This window comes from Culex pipiens, chromosome 3 (assembly GCF_016801865.2).
Source record: "Culex pipiens pallens isolate TS chromosome 3, TS_CPP_V2, whole genome shotgun sequence".
In the NCBI taxonomy this organism is placed as follows: domain Eukaryota; kingdom Metazoa; phylum Arthropoda; class Insecta; order Diptera; family Culicidae; genus Culex; species Culex pipiens.
In genome coordinates this window covers 94,159,783-94,176,830 of record NC_068939.1, presented here as the reverse complement: position 1 = coordinate 94,176,830, position 17,048 = coordinate 94,159,783, and the positions used below count along the sequence as shown (strand labels likewise).

Sequence of the window (17,048 nt, the reverse complement as noted above, 5' to 3'; positions counted from 1 at the left end):
TTAAAAATACAATAATTATTATTTGAAAAAGGCTCATTTCTCATAGGATTGCTCATTATTACTTTTCTGCAAAAACATTTCAATTTATTTTCTAAAATTCAGCTTTAAGACTTAAAAAACTGAGATTAATAAGAAAATTTTCCTCCCACTACTTAGAAATTTCGTGGATTTTTGATACGAGATGTCCCGCTAAGGTCATTCTAAAATAAAATTCGAATGCGAACAAAATATTATAAAATATACGTTCCTGGAAACGTCTTCAATTTCAAACACGCAAACAAATTATAAAAATGCAAAAATAGCTCTGTTGCATCATCGGTCAATGAACTGCTTTGCAAAATTTGCGACCACAATTTTTGAGGTTTTCTAATCACGTGACCTACTTTCCAATGTTTTATTGCCTCATTCGCCAATGCTTAGAAAATTAGATCACTAGAAAATGTGGTTTGATGAAGTCATAATTATAAAAAGAAAGGGTCTCCGCCAAGTAGACAACAGTTTTCTTAGTGAATTCCGCTAGTTTAGATCTGTGCAGAGATGGTGTCCAATCAGACGCGTTTTTCCGGATTTTTCCAACATCCGCACGAGCCGCTCTTTCTGCCGAAAAACAACGGCGCCTTGTTCTACGATGTTCCGGACAGTTATTACACCGACCGCTACCGTGGCATCGGACCGAACTTGGCCAACCGATTCGGGGAGAATGCCGGCACACGGATTCCGATCATGGACATTGGCACGCCGGACATAAGTTTCGCGATGGCGGTTCGGAGACGCGAGGGATTCTCGTTGTTCAACCGGACCCATCGTGCGATTGCTGGCCAGTTGATCGAACGGTTCATGAGCCAACCGGACGTGGACACGTTGGCTTCGTTTGCTGCGTTTTCACGGGATCGACTCAATGCTCCGCTGTTCCAGTACGCGCTGGGAGTGGCACTGCTTCACAGGAGGGACACCAGGGATGTGGCGGTGCCGTCGTTTTTGCAACTGTTTCCGGATAGGTTCGTGGATCCGGCGGTTTTTCCGCGTCTACGCGAGGAAGGCATGGTCGTCGAGCAGGGAAATCGGGTAAATTTGAGGTGGTTTTTGAGAGTGAGGTTTGAGGGAGACTGATCGAGCTTAATCTTGCAGATGGCTATCGATATTCCGATGAACTTCACCGCGTTGGATCGTGAGCCGGAACAGCGTCTTGCGTACTTCCGCGAGGACATTGGCGTGAATCTGCACCACTGGCATTGGCATCTGGTATACCCGGGAATGGGTCCTCGTGAGGTGGTTGACAAGGATCGCCGGGGTGAGTTGTTTTATTACATGCATGGTCAACTCGTGGCACGATATCACTTGGAGCGGTTCTGCAATGGACTGGGCAGAGTAGCTCCTTTGAACAATTTACGTCAACCTATTCGGGAACCATACTATCCCAAAATACTGCGAAGTGCGAATAATCGTACCCATCCGGCACGGTACCGGAACATGGTTCTGAGTGACGTGGTTCGACCGGATGACGATGTCAACATTACCCTCGCGGACATGGAACTGCAATTGCGGAGAATCGTGGAAGCGATTGATACGGGATTCGCTCTTAGCGCAAACGGAGACCGGATTCCGCTGGACAACCCAAAAGGTATCGACGTTCTTGGAAACATCGTGGAAAGCTGTTTACTGACTCCAAATGAGACCTACTACGGTGACGTGCACAACAGTGGTCATATCGTGCTGTCGTACATCCACGATCCGGACGGGACCTACCTGGAGAGCTACGGAGTCATGGGAGACGTCACTACGGCCATGCGCGACCCAATCTTCTACCGCTGGCATGAATACGTCGACGAAATCTTCCGACGACACAAGAATCATTTCTCACCATACGTCTACCAAGATCTGTCCTATCATGGAATTACAATGTTGAAGTTAGAAACCAGGCTGGAAAAACGAGGTGCTCCCAACAATCTGTGGCTTACATTCTGGCAACGATCGCAGGTCGACCTCGGCGCAGGACTTGATTTTGGCCCCCAGGGGAACGTCTTCGCTACATTTACTCATCTTCAGCATGCTCCATTTGTGTTTCAACTGCAGATTATCAACGCCGATAACAGACCACGTCGTGGAACCGCTCGAATTTACCTCGCGCCAAAGTTCGACGAAAGAGGCGTTCCGTTGTCGTTTGAAGATCAACGACGCTACATCGTGGAACTGGACACGTTTAGAGTCAGATGTAAGATGTCATTTAAATTTTCTTTGAACCATACATCTATTATGTGTTGAGATTGCAGTGAACCCGGGTGTGAACAACATCGTCCGGCGATCGGATCAGTCCAGCGTGACGATCCCGTACGAGCGGACCTTCCGCAACGTGGCGATGTCCAACGAGCCGACGGGCAGTGACCAGTTCCGGTTCTGCAACTGTGGTTGGCCCTCGCATATGCTCATCCCCAAGGGCACGACCAACGGGACCACCTACGATCTGTTCGCAATGGTTTCGGACTTTACCGGGGACGTGGTGGATGTCGATTTTGACGAGTAAGAGGTGTAAATTTAATAGAATTGAACATAACTTCTAACTTTGTCTTAAAATTACAGATCTCGCGACTGTGACGATGCGCATTCATTTTGTGGCATTCGGGATCGGCTTTTCCCGGATGCTCGCAACATGGGGTATCCCTTCGATAGGAAAGTTTCGTCGGATGTGAAGAGTTTCATCGACTTTGTTGCTCCGTTCCCGAACATGAGCGTCTCGACCGTGACGATTCGATTCACCAACACCGTCATTGCTAGAACATAGCGGTGAGGAGTGCTAATAAATGTTGTATGATAAATGCATATTCTCCATCTGATGAAGATTTGTTGTGATTTGAGTAAAAAATATTCGTCTATTTTCAAAAAATTTGGTAAACAATTCAAAATTTAAATCAAATAAAGCATCAGGAAGTTTTAAATTTTAATTGGTTCATCCGAAACCTCTTCACAGAGCGGATTCGTTATTTCGAATTTCGCTACTTCGAATGTCCGCAGATGTTGACGTTTCAACACAATTGTTCGACAATTTCCGAACACGTGGTTTCAAGCTTTTGACAGCTGTCAGCTCCATTCGAATTAGTGAATCCGTTCTGTATAGTATTTTTTGAAAAATCTTATTTTGTATTTTGAATTACACTAAAACCTCGATGGATTGACACCAATTGTTGTCAAATAAACGGGGGAGAGAGAGAGAGAGAGAGAGAGATAGAGAGAGAGAGAGAGAGAGAGAGAGAGAGAGAGAGAGAGAGAGAGAGAGAGAGAGAGAGAGAGAGAGAGAGAGAGAGAGAGAGAGAGAGAGAGAGAGAGAGAGAGAGAGAGAGAGAGAGAGAGAGAGAGAGAGAGAGAGAGAGAGTTTCAGAATCGACGTTTCTGCACAAACAGCATTGGGTAGTTGAACTTTTCGCAAATCGAAAAATTGCAAAAACCACACAAAACAACAAATTCCCTTTATCAGCGTCTACTTGCGGTTTAAAGCGTCTACCCCGTTGACTCCTTCATCGCCTTTATCACAGCATAAATACATTCACGATCGTGCGCCACAGTTTAGTTGAACTGTGACGATGGTATCCAACAGCACCAAGTTCCACGGGCTGCTGCAGCGCCCGTACGAGCCCGTGTTCTTGCCCAAGTCGGGCGGTCAGGTTTACTTCGACGTGCCCGATTCGTATCTGACCGATCGGTACCGCCCGCTGGGTCAATCGCTGCAGAACCGGTTCGGATCCAACGTGCAGACGCGAATTCCCGTGCAGAACATTTCCACACCCGATATCGGCTTTGCTCAGTCGGCCGTTGATCGTCGGGGTGGATTTTCCGTGTTTAATACGGCCCATCGACAAGCGGCAGGTCGGTTGATCGAGCTGTTTTTGAGCCAGAGCAATCCGGACCAGCTGTGCGCGGTAGCCGCCTTTTGCCGGGATCGCCTCAACGGACCACTGTTTCAGTATGCTTTGTCGGTGGCGTTACAACACCGGCCAGATACGACGGATGTGCCGATTCCGAGCTTTTTGGAGCTATTCCCTGATCGGTTTATCGATCCTACGGTGATACCGCAGATGCAGGAAGAAGGTCGAATCATCAACCAGGGCGATCGCGTAAGTGTAGACATTTGAGTAGTTCAAGATCGGTGTTCTAACTCTTCATACCCAGATGGCCATCGACATCCCAATGAACTACACGGCTTCGGAACGGGAGCGGGAGCAGAGGATGGCCTACTGGCGCGAGGACATCGGAGTAAACCTGCACCACTGGCACTGGCACCTGGTGTACCCGGCTGAGGGTCCCGATACCGTTGTGCGCAAAGATCGTCGCGGTGAACTTTTTTACTACATGCACCAGCAAACGATGGCTCGGTACAACGTGGAACGATTCTCCAACGGGCTACCTCGGGTGGCGGCACTAGCTAATCTGAGAGAACCCATCCCGGAAGCGTACCATCCGAAGATTACCCGCAGTTCAAATAATCGATCGTATCCTGCTCGAGGAAAGAACCAGTATCTGACGGTGAGTGCTGCTTAGTTTGGAAATAGATTTTATAATAAACCTGACTTTTTTTAAAGGATTTGAACCGCGTTGAAGATCAGGTCATCGTAACGATCGTAGACATGGAGATGTGGACCACCAGAATCTTCGAAGCCATCGATAGTGGAGTTGCTAGATCGGTTTGGAAAAAAACAATAGATCATAATCACCCAAAAATTCTAACGCTCAATAATTCCAGACCAATGGCCAGCAAATCCAGCTGGACAACAAAAACGGCATCGACGTCCTTGGAAACATGGTTGAAAACTCAGCCCTCTCCCCGGACGTCAACTACTACGGCCGGCTGCACAACGAGGGCCACAACATGCTGGCGTACATCCACGATCCGGACAACTCGTTCCTGGAGGGGTTCGGCGTGGTCGGAGACAACACGACGGCCATGCGGGATCCGGTGTTTTACCGGTGGCACCAGCACGTGGACGACATCTTCGAGCGGCACAAGCGGCGGTTCAAGCCGTACACGAAGGCGGAGCTCGCCCACCCGGACGTCGAGATCGACGAGTTTGCCGTTCAGCTGAACCGCGCCGGCACCAAGAACAACATTCTGCTGACGTTCTGGCAGCGGTCCCAGATCGACCTGGGCACCGGGCTGGACTTTGGCCCCGAGGGAAACGTGTTTGTGACGTTCACTCACATTCAGCACGCCCCCTTTAGCTACCGGATTAAGGTCAAGAACGAGGCGAGTGGTGCCAAGCGGGGCACCGTTCGAATCTTCATCGGTCCCAAGGTGGATGAGACGGGTCGGACGATTGCGTTCCGGGACCAGCGCCGCTGGATGATCGAGTTGGACAAGTTCACTGTGAATTGTAGGTTTGACTTGGAGAATTTAGTTGGAAGCAGAAGTAAAGATATTTTTTATTGTTTAGTAAATCCAGGAGATAACAACATCGTTCGCCGGTCGGAACAGTCCAGCGTGACCATCCCGTACGAGCGGACCTTCCGCAATGTGCTTGCCTCTAGCCAGCCAAACAACGACCAGTTCCGGTTCTGCAACTGTGGCTGGCCCGCGCACATGCTCATCCCGAAGGGCACAACCCAGGGCACCAGTTACGACATGTTTGTGATGATCTCCAACTTTGCCGATGATACGGTGAACCAGGAATTTGACGAGTAAGTTTGAATCAAGATTATATTTGACCTAAATTCAATCAACCTACCTCCTCCTCAAGAAACGTCAACTGCAACGATGCCCATTCGTTCTGTGGACTGCGCGATCGTCTCTACCCGGACGCCAGGAACATGGGCTTCCCGTTCGACCGGGCCACGGCATCCTCGGTCAACAGTCTGAAGGACTTTGCGAAACCTTACAAAAACATGGCCACAACTTCGGTCGAAATACGGTTCACAAACACGGTGATTTCAAGGGTTTAAAGTTCTTTTATTGCTTCGCTCTATCGCACTACGATCACTAACGGAATGCACACACAGTTAACTAATGATTGACAATAAAACGCGCTTACCTTTCGCTGAACTAGTCGCTGCGACAAATATATATATATTAGATAGTCACTTTGATTTCTTCTTCTAACCCTACACGAAGCGGCATCAACGGAAGCAGTCTTTCTAAACATCACAAAATGTTTTGCTCTGTATTGTTGAGTAATGGAAGTGCAAATTGCAAAAGTGTGTTTGTTTTTTTCCTACCCGCTAAGTAACGATGTTCCGAAATGGCAAACTTGAGATTATCCAATATTCAAACAAGCGAAACGTCGCGTTTACAGCGACAAATCGTCGTCCGGTTCCAGATTGCTGAACAAGTCCTGCATCTGATCGTCACGCCTCTTGCTCATGATGAACGCTGCCGGTTTGTGATCCTTCGTATCCTCAAAAGAAAAAGAAAAACAAAATCTCAGTTTTAGCGTAATCTCTAAAAGAAAATAACCCTCACCGTAGTGTACGTGGTCGAGCTGGTCTTGGTGCCCGTTTCGAGCTCCATAAAAACGTCGCACTCTTTCGGTTCGGAAATCGACGACGAAGCGTCGTCCGCGTCGTTGTTGTTGACCTTGCAGCGCAGCTGCTCCAGCGTCCAGTAGTTCTTGTCGAACGCAGCAATATCGGTGTCGTCGTCCTCGCAGTACGCGGCATCCGTGTTAATCTCGTCCAGGTTGACGTTGCCGCCCGCGTCGTCCTCGAGAACTGAAATATGCGAAATAAGTTTGTTATACCTACGCGATCACGCAATCACCACCATACGAATTGAAACATGGATTAAGAGAATGACCTGTTCTTATGAAGAAAAAAAGGCATTCCCGAAACTATTGTAATCGAAAGAATTAAATTTTATTGCGTTCCTGGCTTAGGAATTCATTTTTGGACCAACAATTGAAAGGAGCTGCGCTGCTCGACCTGCTCTTTTGTCGTACTGAACATTGCAAATATTGATCAAGTTTTTTTTTTCTAAATGATCGCTGATTCCAAAAAAGCCATGCATCTCCTTCACAACATATTAGCCGATATCGAAAATATGGAGGCGCCTGGCTAATATACATTTAAATTCTGGAGCAACATTTGATAAGGGTGGTACGACATTGCACTTACACGGGTTTAAGTGAGGTGAATGGCCTTAAGTACGATGTCGTACCGCCCCTTTCAAATGTTGCTCCAGATTTATGCTACCAACACATACACAAAAGCTAAGACTAATTACTCTGTTTGTTCATTTAATTTAAATTTTGTAATGTTATTTTTGAGAATTCTGCACAAACAGAAAGATTGTCATGAATATCCAAAGACTCCTTGGAGTTACAACTAAAGTGTTTACGCCGGGAATGTCCGTGCATATGACCCAGCGTCAAAATCCGATGACCTCTTGTGTGTAATGACGGCAGACATGATATTTCACTTTGAGCCCTATTCCACTGTCTTGCATAAAAACTAACTTAATCCACCTACCACCAACCACGCCTTCCTCACTCTTTTCCGTCGGATGATGGATCCGGACATTGTTTACATACATTTAAGTGAGATCCGGCTACAAAAAAGTACATAAATATCACTTAAGTGGTTATAACTCGAGACAGGATTGCCAGATTATCAATGTTTTAGACTCGTTGGAAAAGTCTTTCAATTACTTAACTAACGATGTTTGGCTCAGTTTACTGCCATTTATTCAACTTCCGAAAATATGCGAAAACACATTTTTATACAAAACATTCGGAACTACTTATCGAAACTTCAAACAATTCAATAGCTTCAAAATGTTTCTTAGATTCTAATCTTTGGGCAGCCATGGAGACAAAAAAAGTTCGAAAAACAGCTAATTATTAACAAAAATCCAACATCCATCCACATTAACGACCCCCCGTCTTTTGTGGTCTCCATCTCCACTGACGAATTGACGTGACACGAGCCAACCACTTGTTGTCTTCTTCTTGATTTGCGTTGTTTCTTCTAGCGCACAATCTGAACATTTTCTGTTCTGAATACACTGAGAACTGAGATTTTGTTTCCATGGATAGTGGCAACAATTTGCATAATAATAAATAATTTCTCAATCTCTTTTTCTGCAACAAACTCATTGCAGACTCCTTAACTTTGTTTTGTGTTTTCACTACACTTGAAAGTTTCAGTTTCCACGCCTCTTCCAAATTACCAAAGTTATAAAAGTTAGGCCTTTGTTTGTATCTAAACGATTAAAGTTTTGCTTGCCCTGTTCTGAAAGCACTTGTAGTGGAGACGCATGGTGTTTTTTTTGTTTAAAGGTGAAACTAACTGTTGTTTAGGTCTTTCAATACTCACAGTCCTCAATGTCGTCGTCCGACTCCTCCAGCTCATCCTCCGGTCCAACGCTAGGAATTTCCGGTGGTTCCGCTTTCACCTTTGGCCTCACTCCAATGCCCGCAGGCCTCACCGTATCTTCGTCTAAAATTTCCGTTTTAATTGTGTTGAGCGTATCTAAAACGATGTTAAACCAGCTGGGATTAGTCTGTTTGATTTACGACTGACTTGTGGTGCAACCACCCATCCTCACCTGAATGATGAATGTCGTGCTTCGGCACCTGAATGCATCCACCCACGATGGCGGCCCGGTTCGGCTTCTGCTCCACCGACACAAACAGCTGCCCGTGGCGTCGCTTCGGCGTCTTGGGCGTGGCCGTGTCCTCGGGCAGAGCGATGGGCGCGTTGAACCGCCGGAAGCGCAGAATGATGTTCTTCCCGTCGATGACCTTGTTGAAGTTGGCCCGGAACGCGCCGATCGCGTCCGTCACGCAGTGGAACCGGATGAACGCATAGCGGGTGTGCTTCATGCGCTGGGCGTGGCCAATGTCGATGCGCTTGGCCGTCGGGAACATCTGCTTCACGGTAAACACGGTGACCGCGTTGGGCAGGTTGCCGATGAACAGGGTCACCGGATCGATTTCTTCCGGTTGCATCTGACGGGGCAAAGGTCAAACCAAACGGGGACATGTGCGGTGTTAGGGTGATACGAGTTTTTTTTTTAATTATACTATTCAACATTTTTGAAAAAGATGACTCCAGCAAGGCATGTAGATTTCGGCTCTCTGAACGCACTCCAATCGACAGAATTGAATTTTATTGGTTTCCTTGTCAATGAATAAAATTGTACATCTTAGGGCAACCATGCGCACCCCCTTATTTTTGCTTCTTCCTCAGATAAACGTGGGTGCGCATGGTTGCGTACGATGATTCCATAGCATTTATACCCGAAATGTACAATTTTATTTATTGACAGGAAATACACTAAAACTCAAATGTCGATTAGAACGTGTTTAGGGAGCCCAAATATATCATACCTTGAGGAAACTGAAGCGTTTACTGACATCAATTTCGAAATTGTCGAGTTTTGTTGTCTTGGTGATTTGGTTATACGTAACTGTAAACTGGAAATGGAATTCATTTTCATTTATTTCAACTTCTTTTAATAGAAAATTGTCCTGCAGTCCGTTTTAGGATCGTATTCAGAACTGTCATTGACAGTTATTGCGCCAAGAGCGAATGCCATCATCTACAACATTAAGGTGTAGCCGTCGATCATTTTCGAAGAAAATTGATCATCAGTATTAAATATTCTGTATTAAATTCAAAATAACGAATTTCAGCACCAAAAGGAATCAGCATGTGCTGGGTGTTGAGTTCTTCAAGCCACTGAAAGAATTTTTGATCTAAATCAAATGCGTTTAAAAATTTATATTATTTTGTGGTACAATCATTGATTAATGACGATTTCCATAACTTCACAAGGAATGGGATAATCGTTACCAAAAAGAATCAGCATGTGTAGGGCACTATTCTAAACAACTTGTTGAAGGAATTTTGTCAAAATATTGAAAGCGACGCAAAATTTATATTTTTGAACGAAAAATCATGACAATGATGGAAGTCTTCACGTTAAACCTCGGTCATAAATTTAGCATATCCCGAACAGACTGTAATAACTAAATTCATGTTATTTCAATAACAAATACTGTTATAATAACAGAAAGTGTTATGGATTCTCCTTGAAAAATCAATTTTAGCATAAGAGTTGAATAACAGTTTATGTTGTCATAACAAAATTTGTTATTGGTCTGGTATTGGTTGAAAGCCAAAACAACTTTGGAATAACATTTTTTGTTATGGAAGAATACCTCCAACTGTTATTCCCATATTGTTTTGGTCACCGAGAACTGATGTTAATTTAATCTTATCGGTCTTTATCGGGCCGTCCGGGAGTCATATGGATGACGCTGCAGGAATAAGTTGTCTCTGTACATTTACTGTGTGTTTCGCTCAGTACTTGTACAGAGCCAAATTAGAAGGCTAAAAGACTTGATCACACACACATACTTCCTCAAATGGCCCTTCGCTGACTTAGTTTTCCGTCCTTTATATCTTCTTCTATGACTCTTAGTCGACCTATCCACCTAAAATTTCATTATCTTTCTTCTAAAATTTGCGTCAGATTTCACCGATAAAGACCGATAAGATTAAATTAACATTAATACCAACTGTTATTGGGATGATAGGATTAGTTGTTAAAATAACAAAATATAATAACAAAAATTTGTTCGAAGAATAACAAAAAAAAAGTTCAAGATGGTATGTCAGAGACATAACCGAAAGGCATAGGACCAAACAATTTGAATGTGTTTTTGGATTGCTAGTGAAATCTGAAATAAGATTATTTTATTTTGTTTCATAGATTTGTCGGCAAAATTGTCATAAATGTTCTCCTAAGGTGAACCTTCCATGAGGGCACCGGCAACTCCAGGTTGTGGCCACTAAGGTCGAAATGTCAATTTTCATGTTCAGTATCAAAAACCATGAATTTTGATATCCATATTGCCACAACTCGTATGGTTCTGTTAAAGACCCTCCGGGCCCCGGGGAAACCTGCTTTAAGATCACCGGTCACTCAAAGTTGTGGCCACTACTGTCGGAATGTCAATTTTCATGTACAGTATCAAAAACCATGAATTTTGATACCCATATTGCCACAACTAGTATGGTTCTGTAAATGTCCCCCCACGCCCCGAGGGAACCTTCTTTGAGGGCACCGGCCACTCCAGGTTGTGGCCCCTACTGTCGAAATGGCCATTATTATGTTCAGTATAAAAAACCATGAATTTTGATACCCATATTGCCACAACTAGTATGGTTCTGTAAATGTCCCCCCACGCCCCGAGGGAACCTTCTTTGAGGGCACCGGCCACTCCAGGTTGTGGCCCCTACTGTCGAAATGGCCATTATTATGTTCAGTATAAAAAACCATGAATTTTGATACCCATATTGCCACAACTCGTATGTTTCTGTAAATGTCCACCCACGCCCCGAGGGAACCTTCTTTGAGGGCACCGGCCACTCCAGGTTGTGGCCCCTACTGTCGAAATGGCCATTATTATGTTCAGTATAAAAAACCATGAATTTTGATACCCATATTGCCACAACTCGTATATTTCTGTAAATGTCCCCCCAGGCCCCGGGGGAACCTTCTTCGTGGGCACCGGCCACTCCAGCTTTTTTTTCACCACTGTCGAATTGGCCATTTTTCATGAGAACCGCCGCATCATAGCGACTTCCACGCCGTCCGATTCGCTCGAATTTCCTCCTTCTGCTGCCGGTGTTCTTCCTTCTGGTTGCTGGTCCTCTTCTTCTATTGGCCGCTGCTGCTGCTGCTCCGCGCCGGCCCGACGTGCACAGTTCGAGTGCTCGTTCCAAAGTGACTTGCTTTTGCGAAATTTTCTGCTTATATAACGTCATGATTCGAAATCCGGACACTTAGTACCATATTATTTTTGTTATAGCTGGCAAAAAATCATGTAATAAGTTGGAAATGTAGAAATATCATCAGGATATAGTATAAATAGTCAGTTTTAAGGGAATGCATGCAAAATATGTCTTTTCTAACAATTTTTCATCAGAATTTGAAAATTAAAATGACTTGTTGTGCTTCGAATCCCGGACACTGATAAGAGCTGATTCGAAATCCGGACACTTTTGCTTCGAATTCCGGACACTCGATTTTACTTATGAATAGCACAAATTTGGACTGAAATGTTAGTGAATTGCATTCTTTAGGTCTCAAATAAGCTGTTAACATCAAAAAAATTGATAGTTTATATAAAAATGGCTAGAATTTAAGGAAATCAAAACCACTAATTTCTGCTTTGCCTTCCCGGTGCTTCGGACGCCTATGAAATATTTCCGTTGAAATGTTTCGCATTTTTGGTAAACTTATAATTTTATTTTATTTAATTGTTTCGGCATTAACTACAGCGTTCAAACAATCTTTAAATGAAAGTTGATGTTAGAATTCATCAAATAACACAGTTTTGACATTCATAATGCGCACTTATATCCAAATAATTGATAAAGCAAGTTGAAGTGTCCGGGTTTCGAAGCGTCCGGGAATTCGAATCATGACGTTAGCGGCACAGCCGGAGAACGGCACAAAAGGGGCGCGGTCTCGAATGCATACGCTCGCTCTGATTGGTCATCTGTCCGATTTGTACTGAAAAATTACTCATTTTGATTGCATGTTTTAAGTGCTTTAACTATGTTTAGTCAGACTATCTATGTAGTTAAACAATAGCTGAAGTTTTCCTCTTTCGATTGGTGGTCCAACCATCTGGATTGATTCACAGGGAAAAAAGATATAAGCGTTCAAAATGTCCCCTTTTTTAACGCTTAAAAGTGACGCTTTGGATCGAATTTCTGAACTGGCCCCCCAATATAGTAAGTAGAGACATAGTCCTATGTCAAAAATTATAAGACTGTTATTACAATAACAATCCACTAACAACAAAAAAAATCATAACAACGAATAAAAAATCTTCTTATAAATAACATAAAATGTTATTGGCCTAGTATTTTCAAATAACAAAAAATGTTATTCCCAAGCTATTCCCGTCTGCTCGGGAAGCCTAAGTGCAAAACCACAATTGCTACTCCGATGTTGACCAGGACCTCCAGAAGTTACATCCACGATTGGGTGCTATCTTTCCTCGCTTCGTAACTTCTCAAAGGCCCCTATCATACTGATCAATACCGGCGCCTACTACGACCAGAAGTATCAACTCTCAATTAAAACAATTACTCACCACTTGCACACGAACAACGACACAAAATAAATGAAAATAAACACGAAATTACACAACGGTGAGGTCAAAACTGATTTTTAATTAGGCGCACTAAGTAAAAATTAAATAACAAGTTTTCATGTGTGCAACATACACTGAAAACAATTTTAAATTTGAAAGTGGACTCCGTCAATCGATTCAATCGCAGTCCAATTTTCTTCAAAAGAAATAATTCTGTCAACGATTAGTGGTTTTCACAATTTTCACGAAAAAGCAAATCTCGAAATATCGTAGTACCCGTAAATTAACTCGATGTTTCGTGAAAAACGCTTAGAAAATTAGACGTTTCACTTTGCGCATGGCAACACAGCAAATAAATTAGTAAACCAGCTGCACAGAAAAAAAAAATGATGGTAATATTCATCAGGAAATGGTGACAGATTTTGTGGCAAAATAAATGATAAATTTTACCCCAAAAAATGATGAATTTTCATCAGTTTTTGATGAATATTCATCAGGTTCACATTTTTACACATTTTTAATGTAATATTACACAAATAAAGAGGTAATATTCAACCTACCAAATTTTCAACATTCCAAAATTCAACTTTTTTTTCTGTGTGCGTGAAAAAAACTGGGGTGTAAAAGCAATATTGCATTATTTTATGAAATTCTGTGTGATATTACACCCTGACATATGTAGCTCATCAGTATGGGAAACCTACTTGACCAAAATGTTAAGCTCACATATACACAGAAAAAAAATGATTGTAATATTCATCAGGAAATGGTGACAGATTTTGTGTCAAAAAATGATTAATTTTAACCTAGAAAATGATGAATTTTCATCAGTTTTTGATGAATACTCATCAGGTTCACATTTTTACAAATTTCTTATGTAATATTACTAAAAAAAGGTAATATTCAACCTACCAAATTTTCATCATTCCAAATTCAACTTTTTTTCTGTGTACATTTATCCTTTCCATTTTTCATCGGTCTGATGGCCGAGCGGGCTAAGGCGCCAACCCTTACTGTAGGTGCTGGGTTTGAGTCCCGTCGGTTGCAACTTTTTTGTGTTTACAAAAATTGTACATGCAGCGTGTATATCAAGAGTCTTTTTTGACGAAGGTGATGTGCATGCTTTTGCTTGCGATTTCATCACGGATTTTTTGCTGTGAATATGTCAAGCTTAAATTTTCTGTAACTAACTTGAATCATGAATTTTCTCATAAAACATTTAGGAGTGATTGGAAATCACCTTTTCAGTGAAATTAATCAATTTTCTGTAATACGAAATTTTTAAATTTAGTATAGTGAAGACAAATCAAAACTTGTTCACATAATTTTTTCTGTTCTTTAGTCAATCAATACACTAAAAAATGATGATAATATTCATTAGGAAATGGTGACAGATTTTGTGGCAAAAAAATATGTAATATTACATCAGAAAATGATGAATTTTCATCAGTTTCTGGTGAATATTCATCAGGTTCACATTTTTACACATTTTTAGATAATATTACTCAAAAAATGGATAGTATTCATCCTACCAAATTTTCAACATTCCAAAATTCAACTTTTTTTTGCTGTGCAGATCGCAAAATTAAGTGGAAATGGATTTTCAGAAACATGGTGAAGTTTTAGAGCTATGGTGTCTTAAAAAGAGTTGTTGTTACACAGAAAAAAATAATGAAAATTTGGAAGCTGTAATTTTGGAAGGTTGAATATTACCTCTTTCATGATGTAATTTTACCTCAATTTAGACCGAAAAAGTGATATTACACCAGAAAAGTGGGAAAATTACACATTTTCTTAGGTAAAATTATACCTTTTTCTGACATACATTCTGACATTCCCAGATGTAATATTACCATGATTTTTTTTTCTGTGTACAGTCGACTCTCTGGTTGTCAATATCCAAGGGACCGTCGAGGAAGAGAATCATCAGTTTACAGAACGATGCAAAATGAAGACTCGATTGAAAATATTTTTTTTTGATACCCAGCTATGGGAGAGAATCATGGCAACGTCCATCAAACAAAAACAAACTAATGCCAAACACCCTTCAAAGCTTTATTTCGCCAAGAAAAATGTCAATGCAAGCCATGAGAAAGTGAAATTATTGACAACCGAAAGAGATTTTTAAAGCAAACAGAATCCAAGGGACCGTCGAGGAAGAGATCCTTCAAGCAAGGGAAAATATCGAGGAATGAAGATAATTGAAGTATGCAGAGTGAAAGCACTGAAGAATTCATCGATAGGTGGAGAATTATTGATATCGAGAAGATCAACAGCCAGAGAGTCGACTGTATCGGTTTTTGAACATTTTTTTTAATAGAAAAGGGCAACTTTTGGTTTGGTTCAAAATAAGGGTGGTTCACGATTAGGGTGATTATGAAAATTTAACTTTTCAGGAATACTTTTCGGATTTTTTCGTCTTCTAGAAAGTTGTTGGGCTTGCCAATCTTAGCAACTTTGTCGAAGACACCAAAATGTTATCTCGCAATCTAGGCCTTCTACGACCAAATTTAGAAAAAGCATCTGAGCAAACCTTCGAAAATCAGTTTTTTGAACGTAGCAATTCAGGGTTAAGTTTAAGAAAAAAGTAATGTTTGAGACACTTTTGAAGATCTGAAAAACGAACATTTTTATTTATTGACGAGTCAATTTGACCGATTCTTCGGCTCCTTTTCAAAAAATTCCCAAGTTTTTTTTCAGCGTTTTGGCTGTAGTGGCACAATTAACGAAGAAACCCCCCAATGTTATTACATATTTGAATAGATAATTGATTTTCCAACATAGAAATTACATGCATAATGAACAATATTATACCTGTGCTTCTCCTGAAATGAAAATAAAGCGTGACGGGACAACATCGTAAAACTGGAATTTTAAAAGGCACACCAAAAAAATCGACACAGTTTTGCCAGATTGATTTTTTAAAACTTTTGCTCTTCTACTCATTATCACTAATTGAAAAACGAATCTTTTGCTCCTTGAACTGAAAGATTTGGTTGAGATTGAGTTTTTGCCAGCCATTTTTTTTCGTGACGGGACAACGAAAGGAGCAGATTTATGAAAAAAACTCCTCTCCCATTCAATGACTTGCAGACCTTGTTTGGTCAATATTTTTGGCATTTCAGATAAGAAAACGCATTTAAAGCACATTGCAATTATTAGATCATAATTAAAATGAAATTTTTCATATAAAAAATCACATTGAAAATTGAAATAAGTGACATTTTGGTGTAGCTTTGCTAAGAATCGGTCATTTGTACTTAAGGGTCAAAAGTTACAGTCATTTAAGGTAAAAAAGATGCAAATTTAAAACTCAAATATCTCGAAAAATCGAAAGCCAAATTTTAAGCGCTCGATATATGAGATTTAGTATTTTAAACGCTGAAAAAAATCCAGGGGTATTTTTCTTTAAATTCGAGATACCTGCATTTTAAATTATGTCTAATTTTCAAGGAAAAAGTGTATTGGACCACCCTAATGAAATTCGGAAAATGTCCAGCTATATATTTTTCCATTTAGTTTTGCCCACTAATATGAATCTGACTCAAAAAATCGATTTTCTATGTAAAATTATCATTATTATGTAGTACACAGCGAGGAAAGCAACAAACAACAATTTGGGGGTAAAACGATCACCCTACAGTTGCAGAATGCATGAATAACAAATCACACACACCGGAACGTGTGACACATGTGGTGTTTCTGCCGCTGCTGCTGCTGTGCCCTGGCCGATTACAAAACTTTAAGTTGTAATTTTGGCAAAGAGCCCACCACAAACAGTAGCAATGTGTGGGGAAATTCCCCCTTGCTATCCTACCCAACCCACAACCCATTTCCCCTCCCTTCCAACTGGCACGTGACATTCAGCAGCAGCAGCCTCCCCCGCATTCATTATAATGTGTCGCACACACACAAACAGACAGATTGCGCCAAAAAAAAGAAGAGGTATTAATT

At 41.7% G+C, this 17,048-nt stretch overlaps 2 protein-coding genes across 3 annotated transcripts in view; one reads left to right on the top strand and one right to left on the bottom strand.

Moving 5' to 3' along the window:
- The first annotated feature begins 522 nt into the window (after nt 1-522).
- Nucleotides 523-6,046, top strand: LOC120413398 (phenoloxidase 8-like). The gene is made up of 10 exons (XM_039574197.2): nt 523-1,065; nt 1,129-2,212; nt 2,271-2,517; nt 2,578-2,767; nt 3,567-4,106; nt 4,162-4,515; nt 4,572-4,673; nt 4,733-5,360; nt 5,421-5,664; nt 5,724-6,046. Exons 1-10 carry the CDS (start codon nt 538-540, stop codon nt 5,923-5,925), a joined length of 4,119 nt encoding a protein of 1,372 aa, XP_039430131.2. The 5' UTR covers nt 523-537; the 3' UTR covers nt 5,926-6,046.
- The window catches only part of LOC120413399 (uncharacterized), a 24,975-nt gene continuing 13,838 nt past the window's right edge, over nt 5,912-17,048 (bottom strand). The window contains exons 4-7 of one of the 2 annotated variants that reach the window (XM_039574199.2): nt 8,525-8,927; nt 8,293-8,448; nt 6,443-6,690; nt 5,912-6,368 (exon numbers count right to left, since the gene is read on the bottom strand). In XM_039574199.2, coding sequence (XP_039430133.1) covers nt 6,270-6,368; nt 6,443-6,690; nt 8,293-8,448; nt 8,525-8,927 — 906 coding nt within the window. In that variant the 3' untranslated portion in view covers nt 5,912-6,269. Of the gene's footprint in view, nt 6,378-6,442; nt 6,691-8,292; nt 8,449-8,524; nt 8,928-17,048 lie in introns of both variants that reach the window. The other variant, XM_039574198.2, reaches the window with a different exon arrangement.

Coding starts and splice junctions, on each gene's coding strand:
- LOC120413398 (XM_039574197.2), top strand. CDS start 538: ATGGTGTCCAATCAGACGCGTTTTTCCGGATTTTTCCAACATCCGCAC. Junction 4,107..4,161: donor TCATCAACCAGGGCGATCGC/GTAAGTGTAGAC, acceptor CTTCATACCCAG/ATGGCCATCGACATCCCAAT. Junction 4,516..4,571: donor GAAAGAACCAGTATCTGACG/GTGAGTGCTGCT, acceptor CTTTTTTTAAAG/GATTTGAACCGCGTTGAAGA.